The sequence below is a fragment of the Papaver somniferum genome, chromosome 7, assembly GCF_003573695.1.
Source record: "Papaver somniferum cultivar HN1 chromosome 7, ASM357369v1, whole genome shotgun sequence".
NCBI lineage: Eukaryota > Viridiplantae > Streptophyta > Magnoliopsida > Ranunculales > Papaveraceae > Papaver > Papaver somniferum.
In genome coordinates this window covers 39,411,355-39,428,935 of record NC_039364.1, presented here as the reverse complement: position 1 = coordinate 39,428,935, position 17,581 = coordinate 39,411,355, and the positions used below count along the sequence as shown (strand labels likewise).

The following is a 17,581-nucleotide window of genomic DNA, read 5'->3' as shown; positions in this document are numbered from 1 at the left end:
TGCTTTAGATTTCATCAATATTTCTTCAAGAATGACTACATGCCATCCTTATACATCAGGACAACTTTATCCTTTCTTTTCCATGTATTTATAATTCAGCCTAACTTGCATCTCTAGATGCATCATACTTCTGTCCATGCGCAAATCCCATTTGGTGTATGCTTTTGTTGCATATCTACCATGCTAGTTAACACCCGAGTTTTTTTACACTCTTGCGCACCTTTAGGCAACTAGATTGGACATAAGTTGACGATTCTGACAACTTGAAATGAGTACCTAGCCATTCAATCAAAGTAAGCTATCAAAACTCTATCTTAATATCAAAATTTACCCAAACAACGGTCAGTTATCGAGGAACTTACTTAGAGTTTTCTTTTTTAAAAAGGAAAGCTAATTTAGAAAGCCTAGATGTAGATGATAGACTTCAGGTGTTTATAAGGAAACATGTATTAGCTTATAAATTGAAGACATTAGCTTAAGGACAAACTTACTTGTAAGATGATTATTGGTTAGTTGCCTTTCATAAGCTAATTTAGGAACTTACTTAGAGTCTTCTTTTATTGAGGAACTTACTTAAAGTCTTCTTTCCAAATATTAAGATGGACAAGATGATAGGAAACATTTTTCATCAACTTAATACCACTAATTTTTATGGTTGACTGGGTCCAATAGCTAGTTTTGTGGTAAAACCATTGAAGATGAATGATTGCAACATCAACAAAACCATACTTCATATGCAAGGGTTCTAGTTGAAATAGGTTTTGAATGTGAATACCCTAGCTCTATCCCTTTGTGGATTGATGGAAAATTTGTGATGAATCTTCCTGTAGAATATCAGTGGAAGCCACAAAATTGTAATTTATGTCACTCATTTGGTCATTCCAACAATAAATGTTCTTTGAAGAGAAATACAGCTCATTGGGCCCTAAGAAACAAAATGTCGAGGATTTAGAAAACCCTCAGCATTCTTTTAAGGAAACGATATGGGAAAGACAAGTGAAAGTTTCATTGAGAACTCAGACCTCCCACCTATTAACTTTGATTCTTCAAGGGTTGGAGATGGAGTTTTAGATATAGCTACATTGAATAATGAAATCGAAGAACCTTTCATTGAAAGTAAGACATATGCTAGAAGGAACAAGAGCTCATACAAGAAGGAGGATCTAATAAGAAATCTAAAATCCTTTAGTGTTTTAGATTCTGAATCTAAAATTATTGATAAAAATGGAGAAGAAGAAGAAGAAAAAGAAGAAAAAGAAGAAGAAAAGGAAGAAGATGAGGTAACTGAACAAGAAAAGCTTCTTGGTGAGTGAGTTTCTTATAAAATAAAGAAAGGCGCCATAGAAAAGAAAAAGAAAAGCACTTAGTTATGGAAAGTGATAGCACCTCATCTTCTTCTCTCACCATTCCCCCTGGTTTTCAAACCCATAACAGGTTTCATGGGTTCAAATAAGAAGTGGGTAGGCACTTCCCTGTTAGTTTCGGAAGATTCAAATGTAAGCACCGCAAAGTCGTCATCGTCCAAGCCAATTACAAGAATTTGTATAAGATTGGGTATAAAATCCAAAGGTATAGGTATGTTTCCAAATGGTACTCTTTCAAGTTTAAAAAAGAAAAAACTTCCTAAATCTAAAGCTCATAACAAAATTTCAGCAGATAAACTAACAGGGTTTGGTTCTTTATGTGTCATAGATTTTCCACCTCTAAAGAATAATCGTGAAAAAATGTTTAATGATCTCGCAAAAAATCACAATGATTTAATTGTTTTTGACGAGTCAGCTAATCGACATTAGGCAGTGGTCTATATTGTGTTTGCAACCTCACTTTTGCATTGTTTTTGTTTTGTTTCTATTTCTATGAGCTTTTCGCTCTTTATCAGTTGTATATGCCCGACAAAAAAACATTTTTTTATTTTTTGTTATGGTTGACATGTTTTATTTTACATTTTTTTTATTTTTTGTTATGGTTGACATGTTTTATTTTACAACATTCAAGTTCTCCTTCCTAATAACATTTTCCTATTCTTAGCGAAAAGATGTCCACCTGGGAGCCATTTCCCTTCCCATATTCTCCCAAATGAAAATTGTAACAATTGTTTAGTGCCTTCCAAACATTAGTCTGCGTCTCATCCATTTTCCAAATTACTGCAAATGACTACTTGCATTATCACAGTACAGTTAGTATTGATGTCATTTCAAGCTGTGGCCAAGAAATTAAAGGTGTTTGTGTGGGAGCAATAGATGCTAAGTCTTCAAAATCGAAGGAGGTTACAATTCCCTCATTACTCTCTATTCAGTGGAGAACGCCGGACCGCTTGTAATGTGTGATTTTTTCTGATAATGCTTTGAAAGTTTCTGATACTTGGTTATTGAGTTTTATATTCCCTTGTGATACTTGTAAAGAGAGAATTTCTTAATCTTAATTATAAAAGTCTAGAACCCACAAATTCATTCCAGTATTAACTTTAATTTATGAAACCACAACAGATTTTGATTTTTTTTGAGTGACCTACATGTAGGACCTGATTCCAAGAAAATTTAATATGCAAATATCTAAATTGAACTGGTTGTTCCAAACCTTACAATTTTAACTCAGTTTCATCTTCATCCTCCTCTGGTGGATTTTCGTTGAGGTCGAACATCATAATCTTCTTATTTGGTACCTCGGCTTGCTCTTCTCGAACTGATGATGTGGATGACTGAAATACATGTAAAGACTCATTGAGTGGTTCAACTTCTCCTGTCTTATGACTCTTTTGATGCCCTCCTAGTGCCTGACCTGTCAGAGACTCCTTACTGCATATTTTGCATCGATGGATCTTTGAAGTTGCGTTTGAATCTTGCACTGCAGATTTGACTACTTCTTTTTTCAAGGGATTGCTCCTGCAGCTGGATTTATGACCAACCAAAGCTTGATAACTATTGAAAGGTTTGCCACAAAAAGCACAATTGAATGTTTCAGAAGGCAAAGTTGTTATCTGCTGGTGACTTGCTTCTAAATATGTCTTCTTCAAAGTATCAAACATGATTTCACCCCTGTAATCCGCCTCAGTTTCCTTCTCAATTCTCTCCTTCTTCAACCCATCTTCTGTAGAGACGATATCTTGCAATTTACGCTTCTTATTAACTGGAAGTCTTGTGTTTTTGTCTTTCTTTGAGTTTGCTGAATCAATAGAATAACGATTATACAAACCCATAGATGCATTAGGGTTTCGACTAATTCTTTCTCACCGAACACTGGTTCCTTTTGTTCCTCGATAGATGATGTTGATGTCGATAAGCTCTTTCGGCCTCTTTTTGCAGTTTTCACCCATTTAGGGAACACAGTAGAAGACCTTTGAGCATCATAAGAAGAAGGTGAATGCCTTTGAGCATCAGACGTAGACGGTGAATTTCTCTTACCATCATAAGTAGAAGGGGAATTCCTTTGAGCATCAGAAGTAGATGGTGAATTCCTCTTACCGTCAGAAGTAGAAGGAGAGCTCTTTGGTTTAATGTCTGAACCGGAATTATGAATTGAATAATTTTGAATACCATTTTCATGCATTGAGAAACCCAGGAATTTATAATTATTATCAACATTTATGCGAATCTTCGTCATCGTCTTCTCTTTGGATTTGCTAAGAGAGTGTATAGAACAGAGTACTGAATTAAAGGGTTTTTGAGTAAACAAAAGAGAAACCCTAGAAGATGAACTTGAATGAATGCTAATTAAACTTAGTAAAGTTGTTGAATACTCAGACAGATTATAACAAGCAAATATGGAACTCTAATCCAGGTATATATACTCCGATTACTTGCTTCTCACTAAAACTTCAATCCACATAGTTTCTGAAAAGCTCTTTCCTAAATGCGCGTCTTAAATTATAATCCTGATTCACTCCAACTTCGGTCACTCCCAATTTCTAAATGTCAGTCTTTCCTTATGTTGAAACCGGGACACCCCAAGAAATAATGTAGCCAAACTAAGGAGCTTGACTCTCAAGTCTCAACCATCTGATGCTAATTGTAAGCCATTGTGTAGTCGGCCTGCTGGTTATGCCCGTCTGTTTCTTGTACCAACAGACGGGGTTGTGAAAAGGTGGAGGTAATCAGCATATTGAGGTAACCATCTGATGCTAAATGCTGCATCTGTTCCTTTTTAATGCTATAATAGAGCATAGATTTGGTCGAAGCAGGTGAAATCCTCTAACTATATATACATATAGGCAGAAGTAACACCCAGAAGACTTCACACGCATCAAGCAACTCTATGTTATCTTATAAGATTGTATATACTTCTCCCACTATTTGTATCATCGATCTTCAAGTAAATCTATACTGGTAGGTGATTTTTGTTTACTACGTAAAGAAGCAACAAATAACTACTCCCAATGAAATGCAACAACGACCAAGCCATTGCCTGAAAAGAAGACACTTAGTTCTCGGCACATCATCCTAACTTACTTGGATCCACTCTTCTACATTTCTCATGGTTAAAGGTTGGGGCTAAAATAGAGCGAAAGTACAAGGCTATTTATAAGTTAAATGGTTGGGGGTACCATAAAGGGAAGTGATAAACCTACCGAGGGAGTTTAACCCGCAAAGCTATCGACTCTCACAAATTTGACGGCTCCACCACCCACAGAGATTAACAAGGGACCATGTTTGGACGACGGGTCCGTAATAATGTGAGAGAACACCGATTTTGCGGAATGAATCCCTCGATTTATTTAGCATTTCCGGTAACATAAATACTTCATTGTCACCATAAAGTTGTTCATTATCCTATTGTTATAATTATTCTCACTGTTTTTGGAAAATAATTACTATCACTTTTTCGGCTAAAATGAAAAAAATGATATAGTGACTCTTTTCGAGGAATGTAAAGAGTATTATTTTGTAGTTGTTTCCGATTCTGGACTCTCTTTTTTTCTTTTTTTTTACTTGATTTGATATCTAAAACAATGAAATATTGTAATTAGTCGTGTCATTTTCAAAAACATTTAGTGGTATGAATCTTGTTTAAATTAGTAACACCTCATGGAATGTTTAAATTTTTCTTTACATATCATCAAGGCCGGGTTGTAATTAGAAGATCATTAACATTTTATATTAATGGGTATGCTTGATCAATAAATCTTATAGGCTAATGGTAATAAACGGTAGATGCCAACGGCACCATATATGCGGAATTGCGGATCCACACAGTTATACTTGAATAACAACTTAAGCAAGTGGAATATTTTTGGATGCTTTAAAGTTCATGAAATAATTTGAGTTTGTTTCTCAGACAAGATTGACGTCGGGGTTTACCAGAGAATTAGTCTAGACACTACTTTTTGGTTTAGGCCTAAGTACCAACATAAACATGGGTGAAAGTTTCCAAACAAGGCGCTAAATGTATCAAACCGAGTGAACTCGGGCACTCAGCATGGGGTTGTCACTAGTAACTGGCTAAAGCACACATGTAATTAACTACATGTTTCCTAACTTATTTAAAAATTTCTGGTCCTGCCTCGGATCCTTTGTGCTAAAATGATAAACTCGATAAATTTTGGTACTCTAGATTGGAGGCTAAGTTGTACTAATATCATTCTTCTTCCAAAATGTGATGGTGCAGTTAACATGTGCAATTACAGGCCAATTAGTCTTATTGGAGGAGTTTACAAGATTATTTCAAAATTATTGGATGAAAGGCTCAAAGTGGCAATTCCTTCTATCACTTCTGAGTTTCAAGGTGCTTTTGTTGATAATAGGCAAATTACAGATGGCATTTTAATTGCTTCAGACCTAATTAATGCAAGAGAAAGATCAGAGGTACCTGGGCCGGTGGTAAAAGTGGATTTTGCTAAAGCTTTTGATAATTTAAGTTGGTCTTGCTTAGACACAACAATGCAAAGGTTTAGTTTTGGCAATATCTGGAGAAATTGGATAAAATGGTGTGTATCTAGTGTCAGATTCTCTACTTTGGTCAATGGCTATGCTTCTAAATTGTTTAGGAGTGGGAAAGGTGTAAGGTAAGGTGACCCATTATATCCATTTCTTTTCATCATGGTGGTTGAAGTTCTCTCTTTAATGATCAAGAAAGCAGCTGCTTTGGACCTTATTTCTGGTTTTAAACCACCTCAGTCAGGTAATTCCATTAATCATCTTCAATTTTCCGATGATTTAATTGTGTTTCTACATGATAGTACTGAACAGACTCATAACCTGAAGAACATACTTCTTGCTTTTGAATTGATTTCTGGGCTGAAAGTCAATTTCAACAAGAGTGCAATTGTAGAAGTAGGCAATGCTCATCATGTTATTCAATGTGCTGAGATTTTTGGCTGCCAGAAGTTGTCTTTTCCCATAAAATACTTGGGTATTCCTTTGGGTAGTAAATCAAAAGCTATGGGTGTTTGGGATGAAATTCTAAAAAAATTTCAACAAAGGCTAAATACTTGGCAGAGGAAATATTTATCCAAAGGAGGAAGACTTATGCTCATAAATCATGTTCTATCCAGCTTGCCTAATTACTATCTTTATTTATTTCAATTGCATGTTGTTGTTGAAAAGAAGATGGAAAGAATAATGAGACAATTCTTATGGGGTTCTTCCAATTCTGTGAAAAACAAAAGTTGGGATGCTTGGGATAATGTCAATCTTCCAAAAAGTAAAGGGGGAGTTGGTATCAAAAAGCTAAGGCTAATGAACAAGGCATTACATGTTAAGTGGATATGGAGGTATGGCAAAGAAAAAAATATATGGAGGTCAATAGTTCATAAAAAATTTGGAGGAAATGAAAATGCTTTTCATCCTAATTATTCTAAGAATCCTATAGGAAAGAGTCTTTGGGAAGGAATTTTGAAAAGCAAGGAGTTTGTTATGCAAAACACTGACATTCAATTACAAAATGGAGATAGTTGTTTGTTTTGGGAAGATTTACTGGGTAAATGATCAAATTATCAGTAATTCTTTCCCTAACTTATTCAAACTGTCTAAGAACAAAGATGCCTCTGTTAAGGATATGGTTTCTTTCACCAATGGTAATGCAACATGGAATTTCAACTTCAGTAGAAATCTGAAGAGTAGTGAAATAAATGAGGTCTCACAGCTTTTAACTTTGTTGCATGACCCTACTTCACTAACTAATACTTCATATAACAGGATTTAGAGACCTGCAACCAACTTCTCTGTGTCTAGTTGTTACTCTCAGTTAAAAGAAAGTGGAGTTTTGATTTTTCCTCGCAAGATGCTATGGAATTCAAGAACCCCTCAAAAGGTATTATTTTTCACTTGGACTCTTTGTAATAATGCAGCACTAACTATGGATAAACTAAAGAATAGGATTATAATCAATGGTTTCATCTTGTGTAAGAAAGCACCTGAATCAAATGTCCACATTTTCTTACACTGTGAAGAAGTCCAAACTATTTGGCATTATTTTCTCAACTTTTTTGAAGTTCATCTTGTTTTCCCAAACTCAGTCGTATCTTTCATCTGGGAATGGAGAATAAGGAAAACGAGAGCAAAAAAATGGCATATTTGGGATTTACTACCATTTGCAATTTGGTGGATTGTTTGGTTAGAAAGAAACAACAGAGTTTCTTGGGGAAGTATAAATCTACAAAGACTTTAATTGATGATATTAAGAGTTTGATTTTCAACTGGGTTGTAGCTTCAAACTTACAGATTTTTCATGGTCTTTCTATTGATCTTGTGATTAGGAACTGGCATGCTGCCATTATGTAACTGCTACTAGCTATGCTAGTTTCAACTTCTCTTGTACTTTTCTTAGTGTTTTCACTTTTTGTGAAGCTCACTATTTTTCATCAATAAACCTTGCCCTTTTTGAGTAAAAAAAAATAGATAAAATCATAAAATAATACATTTCAAAAGTTCCCTTTAATACAAGGTTTGAAAAAATAGTTAACACCTCAAGATGCTCAGGGTCAAAGGCGATTAGTCAAAATCTGTCAAGGAAGGTCAACTCAAATTCTCTCTTCGCCATTAATGAATCATTGATTCCTGCAACTACTAAATCTGTTAGTTAATACTCATTCCTATTTTCTTGCGTTTAATTTAACACTGATTCCTTTTACTTTTGTCTGAATCTCGATTTTTGTTTCTTCATGTCTTAAATTGATTTTATCATAATCGAGATTTGCATGTCAGTGATTTAATCTGAATTAAAGTTTTGCCGTTTCGTTTTTACCCTCCTGGTTTCTTGATTATGGCTTGCAGGTGTTAAGGTTGTGCCTGGTCTTTGTTTTGGTACAAAGTAGTCATTGCAAAAGGTTATCCCCCCAAAGGTTATAGTCTCCAAGGTTTCGTCTCTGTTTGAGTCAATGGCAGATAAATCTATCTCTAATTCTGAATCTTATTATTCTGATGAAGCTCAGACTTCTGATTTTTCTTCTTGTTGGAAGATAAATGTTAATAGAACTATGACAATATCAACACGTCTCAGTTCAAGTTCAAGAATTCATCCTATAAAATGTAGCAGATTAAGGTCATTGTTCATCATCTTCACAATAATCTCATCATTCAGTCTAAATCCAAAACATTCTTCAGAAGTCAAAATTATGGATCCTAATTTGGGAGACATGAAATACCTTGAAGAACAGCTGATGTCAACAAATCTCAACAACTCTGAGTCAGATGATATTCGCCAAAATTTTGTTTATGCCAGTGTCAATCTTGGCAGAGGAATTTCAAAGTGGGCTACTAGCATTGTAGGGAAACTTTTCGCTTCCGAACCTATAAAACCTAACAATTTAGAATTCCATCTCAAAAATATCAGGGTGAAGAAAGAAATCCCCATCACCAAATTATTTCATTGTCAGATTTTCAAATTGGGATCAAGTCAATTGGGTTTTTGAAAATGTTCATTGGTCTGTGAATTGTCGCCTATTTATGGTCAGTGTTAGAGCACTGCTCGGTCGAACTCGCAAGCGTTACTATCTCAATCTTGTTTGTCAAGTTTAGTTTCCAAAACTATAAGTCTTGATTTCTAGTCTATTTATAGCTAAGTCTCGGACTAGGATAGAAAGTGTAGTTGAGCTCTAGACTCCACGGCGTTCATCATGCAAATACGAAGAACTACTCAAGGAACTGGTGGAACTTCATCGACTAAAATCTATGTGAAGACTTGAACTTATCTATCACTCAAAAGTCTATCTACTCTATCTCCTATCTTGATACAAAAGTTTATTTCTATATAGACTTCGATTATACACATTTGTTATTTCGAGCCGAGTTTATCTCGCTTATCTATTTCTCGAAATATGTGTTGGTAAGCTTTCGCTTTGGCCAAGTTCATCTTTACAAGTGACGAAAGTCATATTGATTATTTCAATATCTTGAAAATCGCTTTGATGAAAAATAGTGTGTGAATAACCTCTATTTAACATCCTCTAAGAATGTTTCAATGATTGAAATGAGAGTTTAGAATATATAACCTTGAATGGATATAAACATTGTACGTGAACTCATACTTGTTTAAGTCCAAAATCTTTGAACTAAAGTATGCGTACTTTACTGGTTCAGGATGTCCGGAAGCTAAGTCTGCGTACTTCCGGAAGTTCACATCCCGTGAATTTATGCTGGAGTTTGTGAACTAAAAATAAACTCAATCCGGGTACTTAAGTATGCGTACCAGTATGCATACTTGAGTGGGTTATTTTCTAAAAACGGTTTATTCGTGAACTAAGACATATATAAACTAAGGAATGCATATTTGCAAACCGTGGCTATAATGTTCATGAATTGATTCGAGTGAATCAAAATCGTTTTTGTTTCGATTGTGTCTTATATACTTCTATGAGATCTAAGCAATTGAACAACTCTCTAACTAGTTCTTTTGAGTCATTTGAACTAGTTATGGGGAAGATGAGTAAGGTTGATATGAAAGTGCTCATATGGCTAACCATTGGTTAACTACTGTTGAACCAACTAGGTGTACACGTTTAGGTACGGTTACACAAACTAAATGAACTTGCATTTTATTTGTGTATAATAAGCTAAGATTCGATCTAACGGTTGAAAGATATTAGCTTGAATCTAATCAGGTTTTCATATAACGGTGAACATTGAATGCTTTGTTACCAAGGTAGCATTGATTGCAAACCTTGATTTGAAGACTATATAAAGGAGAACTCTATCAACTGAGAAACCTAATCCCCATACCTCCTGTGTGATACTAGTTGTATAAGCTAGAGTCGATTTCCCTTTAACCTTAGGTTTCTACCGAGAACCTGTAGGTTAACGACTTGAAGACTTCATTGGGATGTGAAGCCAGACCCAACTATTTTCTTTGTAGTTGCATGATCTGATCTTGTTGTTTCTGTTGTATTGAGTACAAATGTAAAATTGGTTCGAGATTAATTTCTCCGATAGGCAAGATAGAAAAGTAGTCAAAAACATCTTCGTCTCATCGTTTGTGATTCCACAATATCTTGTTTCGCTAGTCGATTAAGAATATTGTGAGATGATTGATATTTCTAGGTTGTTCTTCGGGAATATAAGTCTGGTATATCAATTGGTTCATGTTCACCTTGATTTATCAAAAGACGGAACAAAACTCGTAGGTATTTCTGTGAGAGACATATTTATCTATTCTTGTAGACTTTTCTGTATGATACTGATTTTTTAATTAAAGTCTTCGACTTTGGGTCGTAGCAACTCTTAGTTATGGGTGAGATCATCTAAGAGAATCAAGTGTGTAGTATCCTGCTGGGATCAGAGACGTAAGGAGCGCAACTGTACCTTGGATCAGTGTGAGATTGATTGGGGTTCAACTAAATTCCAGACCGAAGTTAGCTTGTTGTAGGCTAGTGTCTGTAGCGGCTTAATACAATGTGTGTTCAATCTGTACTAGGTCCCGGGGCTTTTCTGCGTTTGCGGTTTCCTCGTTAACAAAACTTCTAGTGTCTGTGTTATTTCTTTTCCGCATTATATTTTGTTATATAATTGAAATATCACAGGTTGTGCGTTGAATAGATCAATTAGTAAATCCAACCTTTGGTTGTTGATTGAAATTGATTGATCCTTGAACATTGGTCTTTGGTACCGTTCAAGTTAATTTCTCTTGTATTCAATTAGACTCGTAGATTGATATTTGCTTGAGTAAGTATTGAATCGAGAAATTGAGATATAACTCCTTGATATACTTTTCCTAAGATAGAGTCTGACTGTCTAGTTGATTCTCTTGAAAGTATATTAGAGTTAGTCCATACAGATTGCTAAGCGAAATATTGGGTGAGGTTGTTAGACCCCCACTTTTTCAGTCAGGCCATACAATTCTTTTGTTCAAATATAGCAAATGGATTTCAGCACCCAAGAATATTTTGGTAGACTTCAAATATTTACCACCAGAACTTTTTGAAGAAGAAACAATGTTCAAGTTTGCAAAAATTTTAGGGGAAGTCAAAGTTCTCGATCCTGAAGATGGAAATCCCGTGGACTCAAATGTTGTTAGTGATAACATCAAAATCAATGTGAAAACACCTCTCATCAGGGGCCTGTTAACTGAGAATGGTGTTGGATATACTCAATGGATCCCCTTCTACTACCAAAAGCATCCAGGAAATCTGTGTCCTACATGTTTCATTTTAGACCATGATGAAGATGAGTGCAAAAGGAAAGAAAACTTTGTTAGAGCTGTTTCTAACAAAGCTCTTTTCAAGTTTGAAAAAACAAAATTTGTCCCTACAAGATGTTATGGCAATGAACCCAAAGTATGGAAACATATCACCAATAACTATCGATAAGAAAATATCCAAAAAGAAGGTTGCATCTGATAATAAGGTCGCTTTCCAAAGGCCTTCATATGGTTATCATGTTACTGCTGCTTTTACTGGAGAAGTGGGAAGTCACACAGAGGTGGGTGAAGGATCAAATTAGAGAAGGGGAAAAAGAGTTCGAGAAAATGTGTCAAGAGCCATCAACTTCGATAATCCCATATACATGGATGCTGACAGGTGTACCAAAATTTTCCAAAAATTCAGGAACATGACCATGACCAAGGAGGGGATTGGGATCAACATTGCAATGTTATTACTTCGTACCATCACCCTGCAGGGCAAGAAGACCGGGTAATCACTTTCTTTAACACATAAATAACTTTGCAAGTTCACTTTTTTCTCTGGGTTTGTCTTTATCAATTTTTCATCTTTATTGTCCTTATTTTTCTTCTTTTAATTGTTTAAACAAAGACTTTGAACAAATGAAAATATTAGCATGGATTTGCCAAGGCATTGGCCAAAAGGATACAAGAGATAATTTGAGACATTGCATTCATAGTAATGACCCTGACATGGTATTTATAACAGAAACCAAAACTAATTACACTAAACAAATTATTTTATTAGATACTTTGATTTTCCTAATTATTGGTCGCAGTCCTCTATTGGTATCTATGGAGGCATTGCTCTTCTCTGGAAGGATGGAATGGGAATAAAAGTAGTGAATGAACAAAGAAATCAAATAGAAGTCATGGTCATAGTTGGTCCTCAAAACGTGCAGCGGTTATTAACACGTCTATATGGTAGTCCAAGATACAAGGAAAAGAAGGCACTATGGGAATCAATTACTTTTAGAAGCCAGAACATGCAAGTTCCATGGATGATCATAGGGGATCTAAATATCACAATCAACTCTCAAGAGAAGATTTCAAATGCAGCTTCAACTCAGTCAAGCATCAATAAACGCATCAAAGAGTGACTTCTTCAAACTGATTTATTAGATGTCAAATTCTCTGGATATCCATATACTTGGAACAATCACAGACAAGATAATAAACTAGTACAATCCAAACTGGATAGATCACTGGCCAACTCAAAATGGCATGAAATATTTCACTCATCAACATTATACAGGCTGGCAGCTTTCAGATCAGATCATTCACCAATATTGCTTCACACAACTCCAGGAGAGAGAGACTCAAAGAAGCCATTCAGAGTCTATGAAAACTGGATCCAGCAAGACTTCTGCAAAGAACTAATAGCCAAAGTTTGGAATCAGCCACAACAAGGTTTTGCAGCCTTCCAAACAGTCTCAAAACTAAAGCTCACCCAAAAAGAAATGAAAAAAATGGAACTATGAAGTTCTCGGCAATATTTCTCAACACATCAAGAAAGTATATAAGAAAATCCAAGACTGTCAATCTAACCAGATTTTAAATGATGGCAACATCATGGAAAATATTCACCAAGAACTAAGATTTTGGTACAAAATGGACTCGGATATGAAATATCAAAATTCTAGAGAAAATCTATTAAATAAGGAGAGCAGAAACACCTAGTACTTTCACTCAAAGGCAAATTATAGGAAAAAAACGAATCACATTGATTCTCTTCGGGATGATATGGGAATATGACATTCAGAGAGACAAGATAGAAAGAAACTTCTCAACAATCATTTCAGCTCCATCACAACTTCTTCCAATCCTCAAAGAAATGAAGAAATATTAAGCCTCGTCACTCTTGGATTACATAAGAAGACAATTCCATATTGACAAGGCATACCAGATATATAAGAAATAAAAAACACAGTCTTTCAGATCAGAGCTTCGGCAGCACCGGGTCCAGATGGCTTTCAGGCGGGGTTCTATCAACAATGCTGGAATGTTGTATGTAATGATGTTACACTCATGATACATAATTTTTTTTATAAATGGTTACCTTCTTAAAGAGCTCAATTATACCTTTCAAACCCTAATACCAAAAACTGAATGTCCTCAAACCCCTTCAGACTATAGACCTATAAGACCTTTGCAACATAAATTACAAAATAATCTCAAAAATCCTTGCTAACAAACTCAAGCCAATCCTCCAGAAAATAGTTTCTCCTTTCCAAGCCGTTTATGTCCCAAATAGAGATATCTCAGACAACACCATAATAGCTCATAAAATTGTTGATCATATAAAAAAAAATAGGAACAAATTTGGTGAAGTTGGTATCAAACTGGACATGTCGAAATCTTTCAACAGAATATAATGGAAATTCTTGTTAGATATCATGAAGCAACTTGGGTTCAAAAATAAGTGGTGTCATATGATAAACCAGTGCATAGGAACTACTTCAGTGTCTGTTCTTCTTAATGGATCTTCATCTAAGCCTTTCATTCCAACAAGAGGATTAAGGCAAGGAGACCCAATTTCTTTGTACCTTTTTATCCTCTGTAAGGAAGGTTTCTCAAGAATGCTTTGTAAAGATGAAACCTTAAAGAAAATACAAGGCATAAAACCAAGTCAGCACAGTCCAAGTATCAATCATCTGCTATTTGTTGATGATTGCCTTCTCTTCTACAAAGCCAAAGATCAAGACATCAGGAATCTTTTGGACATCACCAACAAATTCAGCTCTGCTTCAGGCCAAGTGATAAATTTCAATAAATCAAGTATTTTCTTGAATAAACATATGAAGCCTCAGGGGTGCTCTCAGTTAACAGGATTGCTACAAATGAAAACTATGGGGTTGAATGAAAAATACCTTGGTCTTCCTTTGTTTCTGGGCAAAAACAAGAAAGAGAGCTTTAAACTAATAGAAGAAAATGTGCAGAACAGGCTGAGTACTTGAAAAGGAAAGATAATTGACCAAGCTGGGAGATAAACTCAAGCGCAAGCAGTTCTAAGTACAATGGAAAACTACCAGATGGGATGCTTCAAAATGCCAAAAAATGTGACAGAGTTCAAAGAAGATATTGGTGGAGAAGAGATAATAATGAAGGATTAAACCCAATTGCTTGGAGCTATGTTTGCAAGCCAAAAAGACTAGGAGGAATGGGCTTCAAAATACTTCTAAATTCCATGATGCCCTGCTTGCAAAATTGGCATGGAGAATGATTACTGATCATAACTCTCTTTGTACTAGGATACTAAGGGAAAAATACTTCCACAATAAATACCCGTTGTGTGATAAAATCAATTCTCAAGGATCCTGGATTTGGAAAAGCATTTATAAAGGTTTATAAATAGTCAAGAAGTATTATGTGTGGAGTGTTGGAGATGGATCCATGATAAAAATATGGAGACATAACTGGATTGGAGATATGCAACACACTCAGCTTTCAGATGCAACTCAAAACTCTGGAAATAATGATACAGTATAAAGTTTGATTCAACAAGATAACAAACAATGAAACATACAAAGAATAAACCAATTGTTCAATCAAACTGAGAGCAGGAAAATTCAAGATATTAGGACTTCTGGAAATGCTAGAGACACAATCAACTGGAGTTTAACAAGAAATGGTGTTTTCACTGTGCAGTCTACCTAGAAAGCTATAATACAAGAAGTAACTGGAAATAGCATCAGTGAATAAGAAAAAAAATTCTAGCTGAAAATTTGGCATCTAGAACTACCATACAAGCTCAATCTCTTCCTATGGAGATGTTTCAAGGATATCTTACAAACCAGAACCAGATTGGGAAGACACATCCAGCTAGAGGATTACTCATGCCCTTTCTGCAAACAATTTCCAGAAACAGTTGTTCATATCCTGCTACACTGTGACCTTGCAAGATTAATATGGTTTACTATCCTTCCAGAAGCAATTCACTCTCAACAACACTTTACTTACCTGCAGAATTGGATCAAATCTTGGAGCCAGGACCATAGCATCATCTCTTTCAAGAAGGAAAAAAGGTATCCTTTTAGCCACAGTAATCATGTGGCAAATCTGGAAACACAGATGCATAACAGTCTTTGAAGGAAAAAACTCATACCCTAACAATATCGTCATGTGCATTATAAAGTTTTGCACAAAATACAACATATCGAGTTCTGATACTAACTCTCCTTGCAGGTTCCTAGTTAGTAAAATAGAGAAAAAATGGGAAAAACCACCAGAAAATTGGTGGAAATTAAATTTTGATGCCGCTTTTAACATAGAAACAAAAATCTGTGGAATTGGTATAATTTTAAGAGATTGTACAGGGAGATGTTTGGAGGCCATGGTGAAAGTGTTGAAGGCCATAGATGCTGGACAAGAAGAAGGTCTGGCTCTTTTAGAAGTTGTGGAATGGGTTAAGAGTAAAGGCTGGAATAATATAATCATTGAAGGATATTGTAAGTCTGTCATTGAAGTCGTGACTTCAAATTTCGCTAAGTCTAACTGGCAGGACCATAATCTTCTTTCGGACATAAGTAGGATTATAGAATCTATTAGTAGTGTTAAGTGTGTTTTCTTTCCTAGGACTGGTAATGAAGCGGCTGATGGCTTAGCCAAATATGCCAAGAAATATAAATGAATCAAGTGTGGTATGAGTTACCACCAACATGTATCCTCTCTATTCTAGAGAAGGACAATGTTTGTACCCAAAATTGCTTTTAGGCACAAAACACGATGATCTGATGATGATTAAATAAATTAGGGTTATGAAACAATTGAAGAAAAAAAATAAAGGAGACAAAGATTTAACGTGGTTCGGCAAGTTATGCCTACATCCACGGTGGAATCCCATTGGGAGAGATTTTATTGATATGATTATTACAATAATTCTTGAATGGTTAGCAAACCTAGAATTCCCTCCCTTGAGTTGGATTTTTGGCCTTTTTATAGGCAAAAACCTTAATCTAGTTCCATAATAACCCTATATTTGTAGTTATCCATAATAACTACCTAGATTTGTACTTATCCTTGAAGATCCATGTCTATCTTCCACAAATTTATGTTTATCTTGAAAGATCCTTGTATATCTTCCCCAGATTTGTGTCTATCTTGGAATATCCTTGTATATCTTCTCAAGATTTGAGTCTATCTTGAAAGATCCTTATATATCTTCACAAGATTTGTATCTATCTTGGAAGATCCTTGTATATCTTCCCAAGATTTGTGTCTACCTCAAAATTACTTCCAAAATATGTCTTTTGGGCTTCTATAATAAGCTAGACTGGGCCTCTATATTAAACAATGTGGGTTTCCACAATAAACCCACGGGTTTCCACAATAAACCAATTGGGCTTCCACAATAAGCCATGTGGGTTTCCTCAATAAACCCACGGGTTTCCACAATAAACCCATTTTGGCTTCCACAATAATCCATGTGGGTTTCCTCAATAAACCCATGGGTTTCCACAATAAACCCATTTTGGCTTCCACAATAAGCCAGAGTTGGTTTCCTCAATAAACCACCGGACTTCCTTAATAAGTACGGTTGGGCTTCCTCAATTAGCCATGTGGGCTTCCTCAATAAGCCATGTGGGTTTCCTCAATAAACCCACATTTTACCGATATCAAATTGCTTGTGCGGTTCGCACGTACACTATTTTAATAGGGTACAAACATCGCCCCCTCTTAATTCTCAACTTGTTGAAGAATTAAGAAGAGTATAATCCCGACTGTCCATCGCAGCGTGCCTACGATGACCCCGTTACTTTTACAATCATCTTGCCGTGAATTTAGCGTTGCTAGCTTTTCGGAGTGCGCGCGGGTTTATGTCAACATTTCTAAGTATATCAATTATACTTAAAATTTCCATGCACCCTCATACTTCAGGTACCTAGCACACTGAAAACACGTTCAAAGTACCAATAATGTACTAACAAATTTCTTATATAAATTGTGCACGTACCGGCATGTGAGGCTTGACGTGTAGATGTGCCCTCTATTAGCA

General features: G+C 35.6%; 1 protein-coding gene across 1 annotated transcript; it reads right to left on the bottom strand.

Moving 5' to 3' along the window:
- Window positions 1-2,578: 2,578 nt before the first annotated feature.
- On the bottom strand, window positions 2,579-3,600 carry LOC113294545 (zinc finger protein ZAT9-like). The gene is made up of 2 exons (XM_026542937.1): window positions 3,231-3,600; window positions 2,579-3,162 (listed from the first exon to the last, which is right to left on the bottom strand). The coding sequence occupies exons 1-2, from the start codon at window positions 3,598-3,600 to the stop codon at window positions 2,579-2,581; spliced, it is 954 nt and encodes a 317-aa protein (XP_026398722.1).
- Window positions 3,601-17,581: the final 13,981 nt, after the last annotated feature.

What these genes read in the sequence shown, in the direction of transcription:
- LOC113294545 (XM_026542937.1), bottom strand. Translation starts at nt 3,600, where the DNA reads ATGACGAAGATTCGCATAAATGTTGATAATAATTATAAATTCCTGGGT. An exon ending in ACAAAAGGAACCAGTGTTCG is followed by an intron (nt 3,163 to 3,230) that starts GTGAGAAAGAAT and finishes CTATTGATTCAG; the next exon opens with CAAACTCAAAGAAAGACAAA.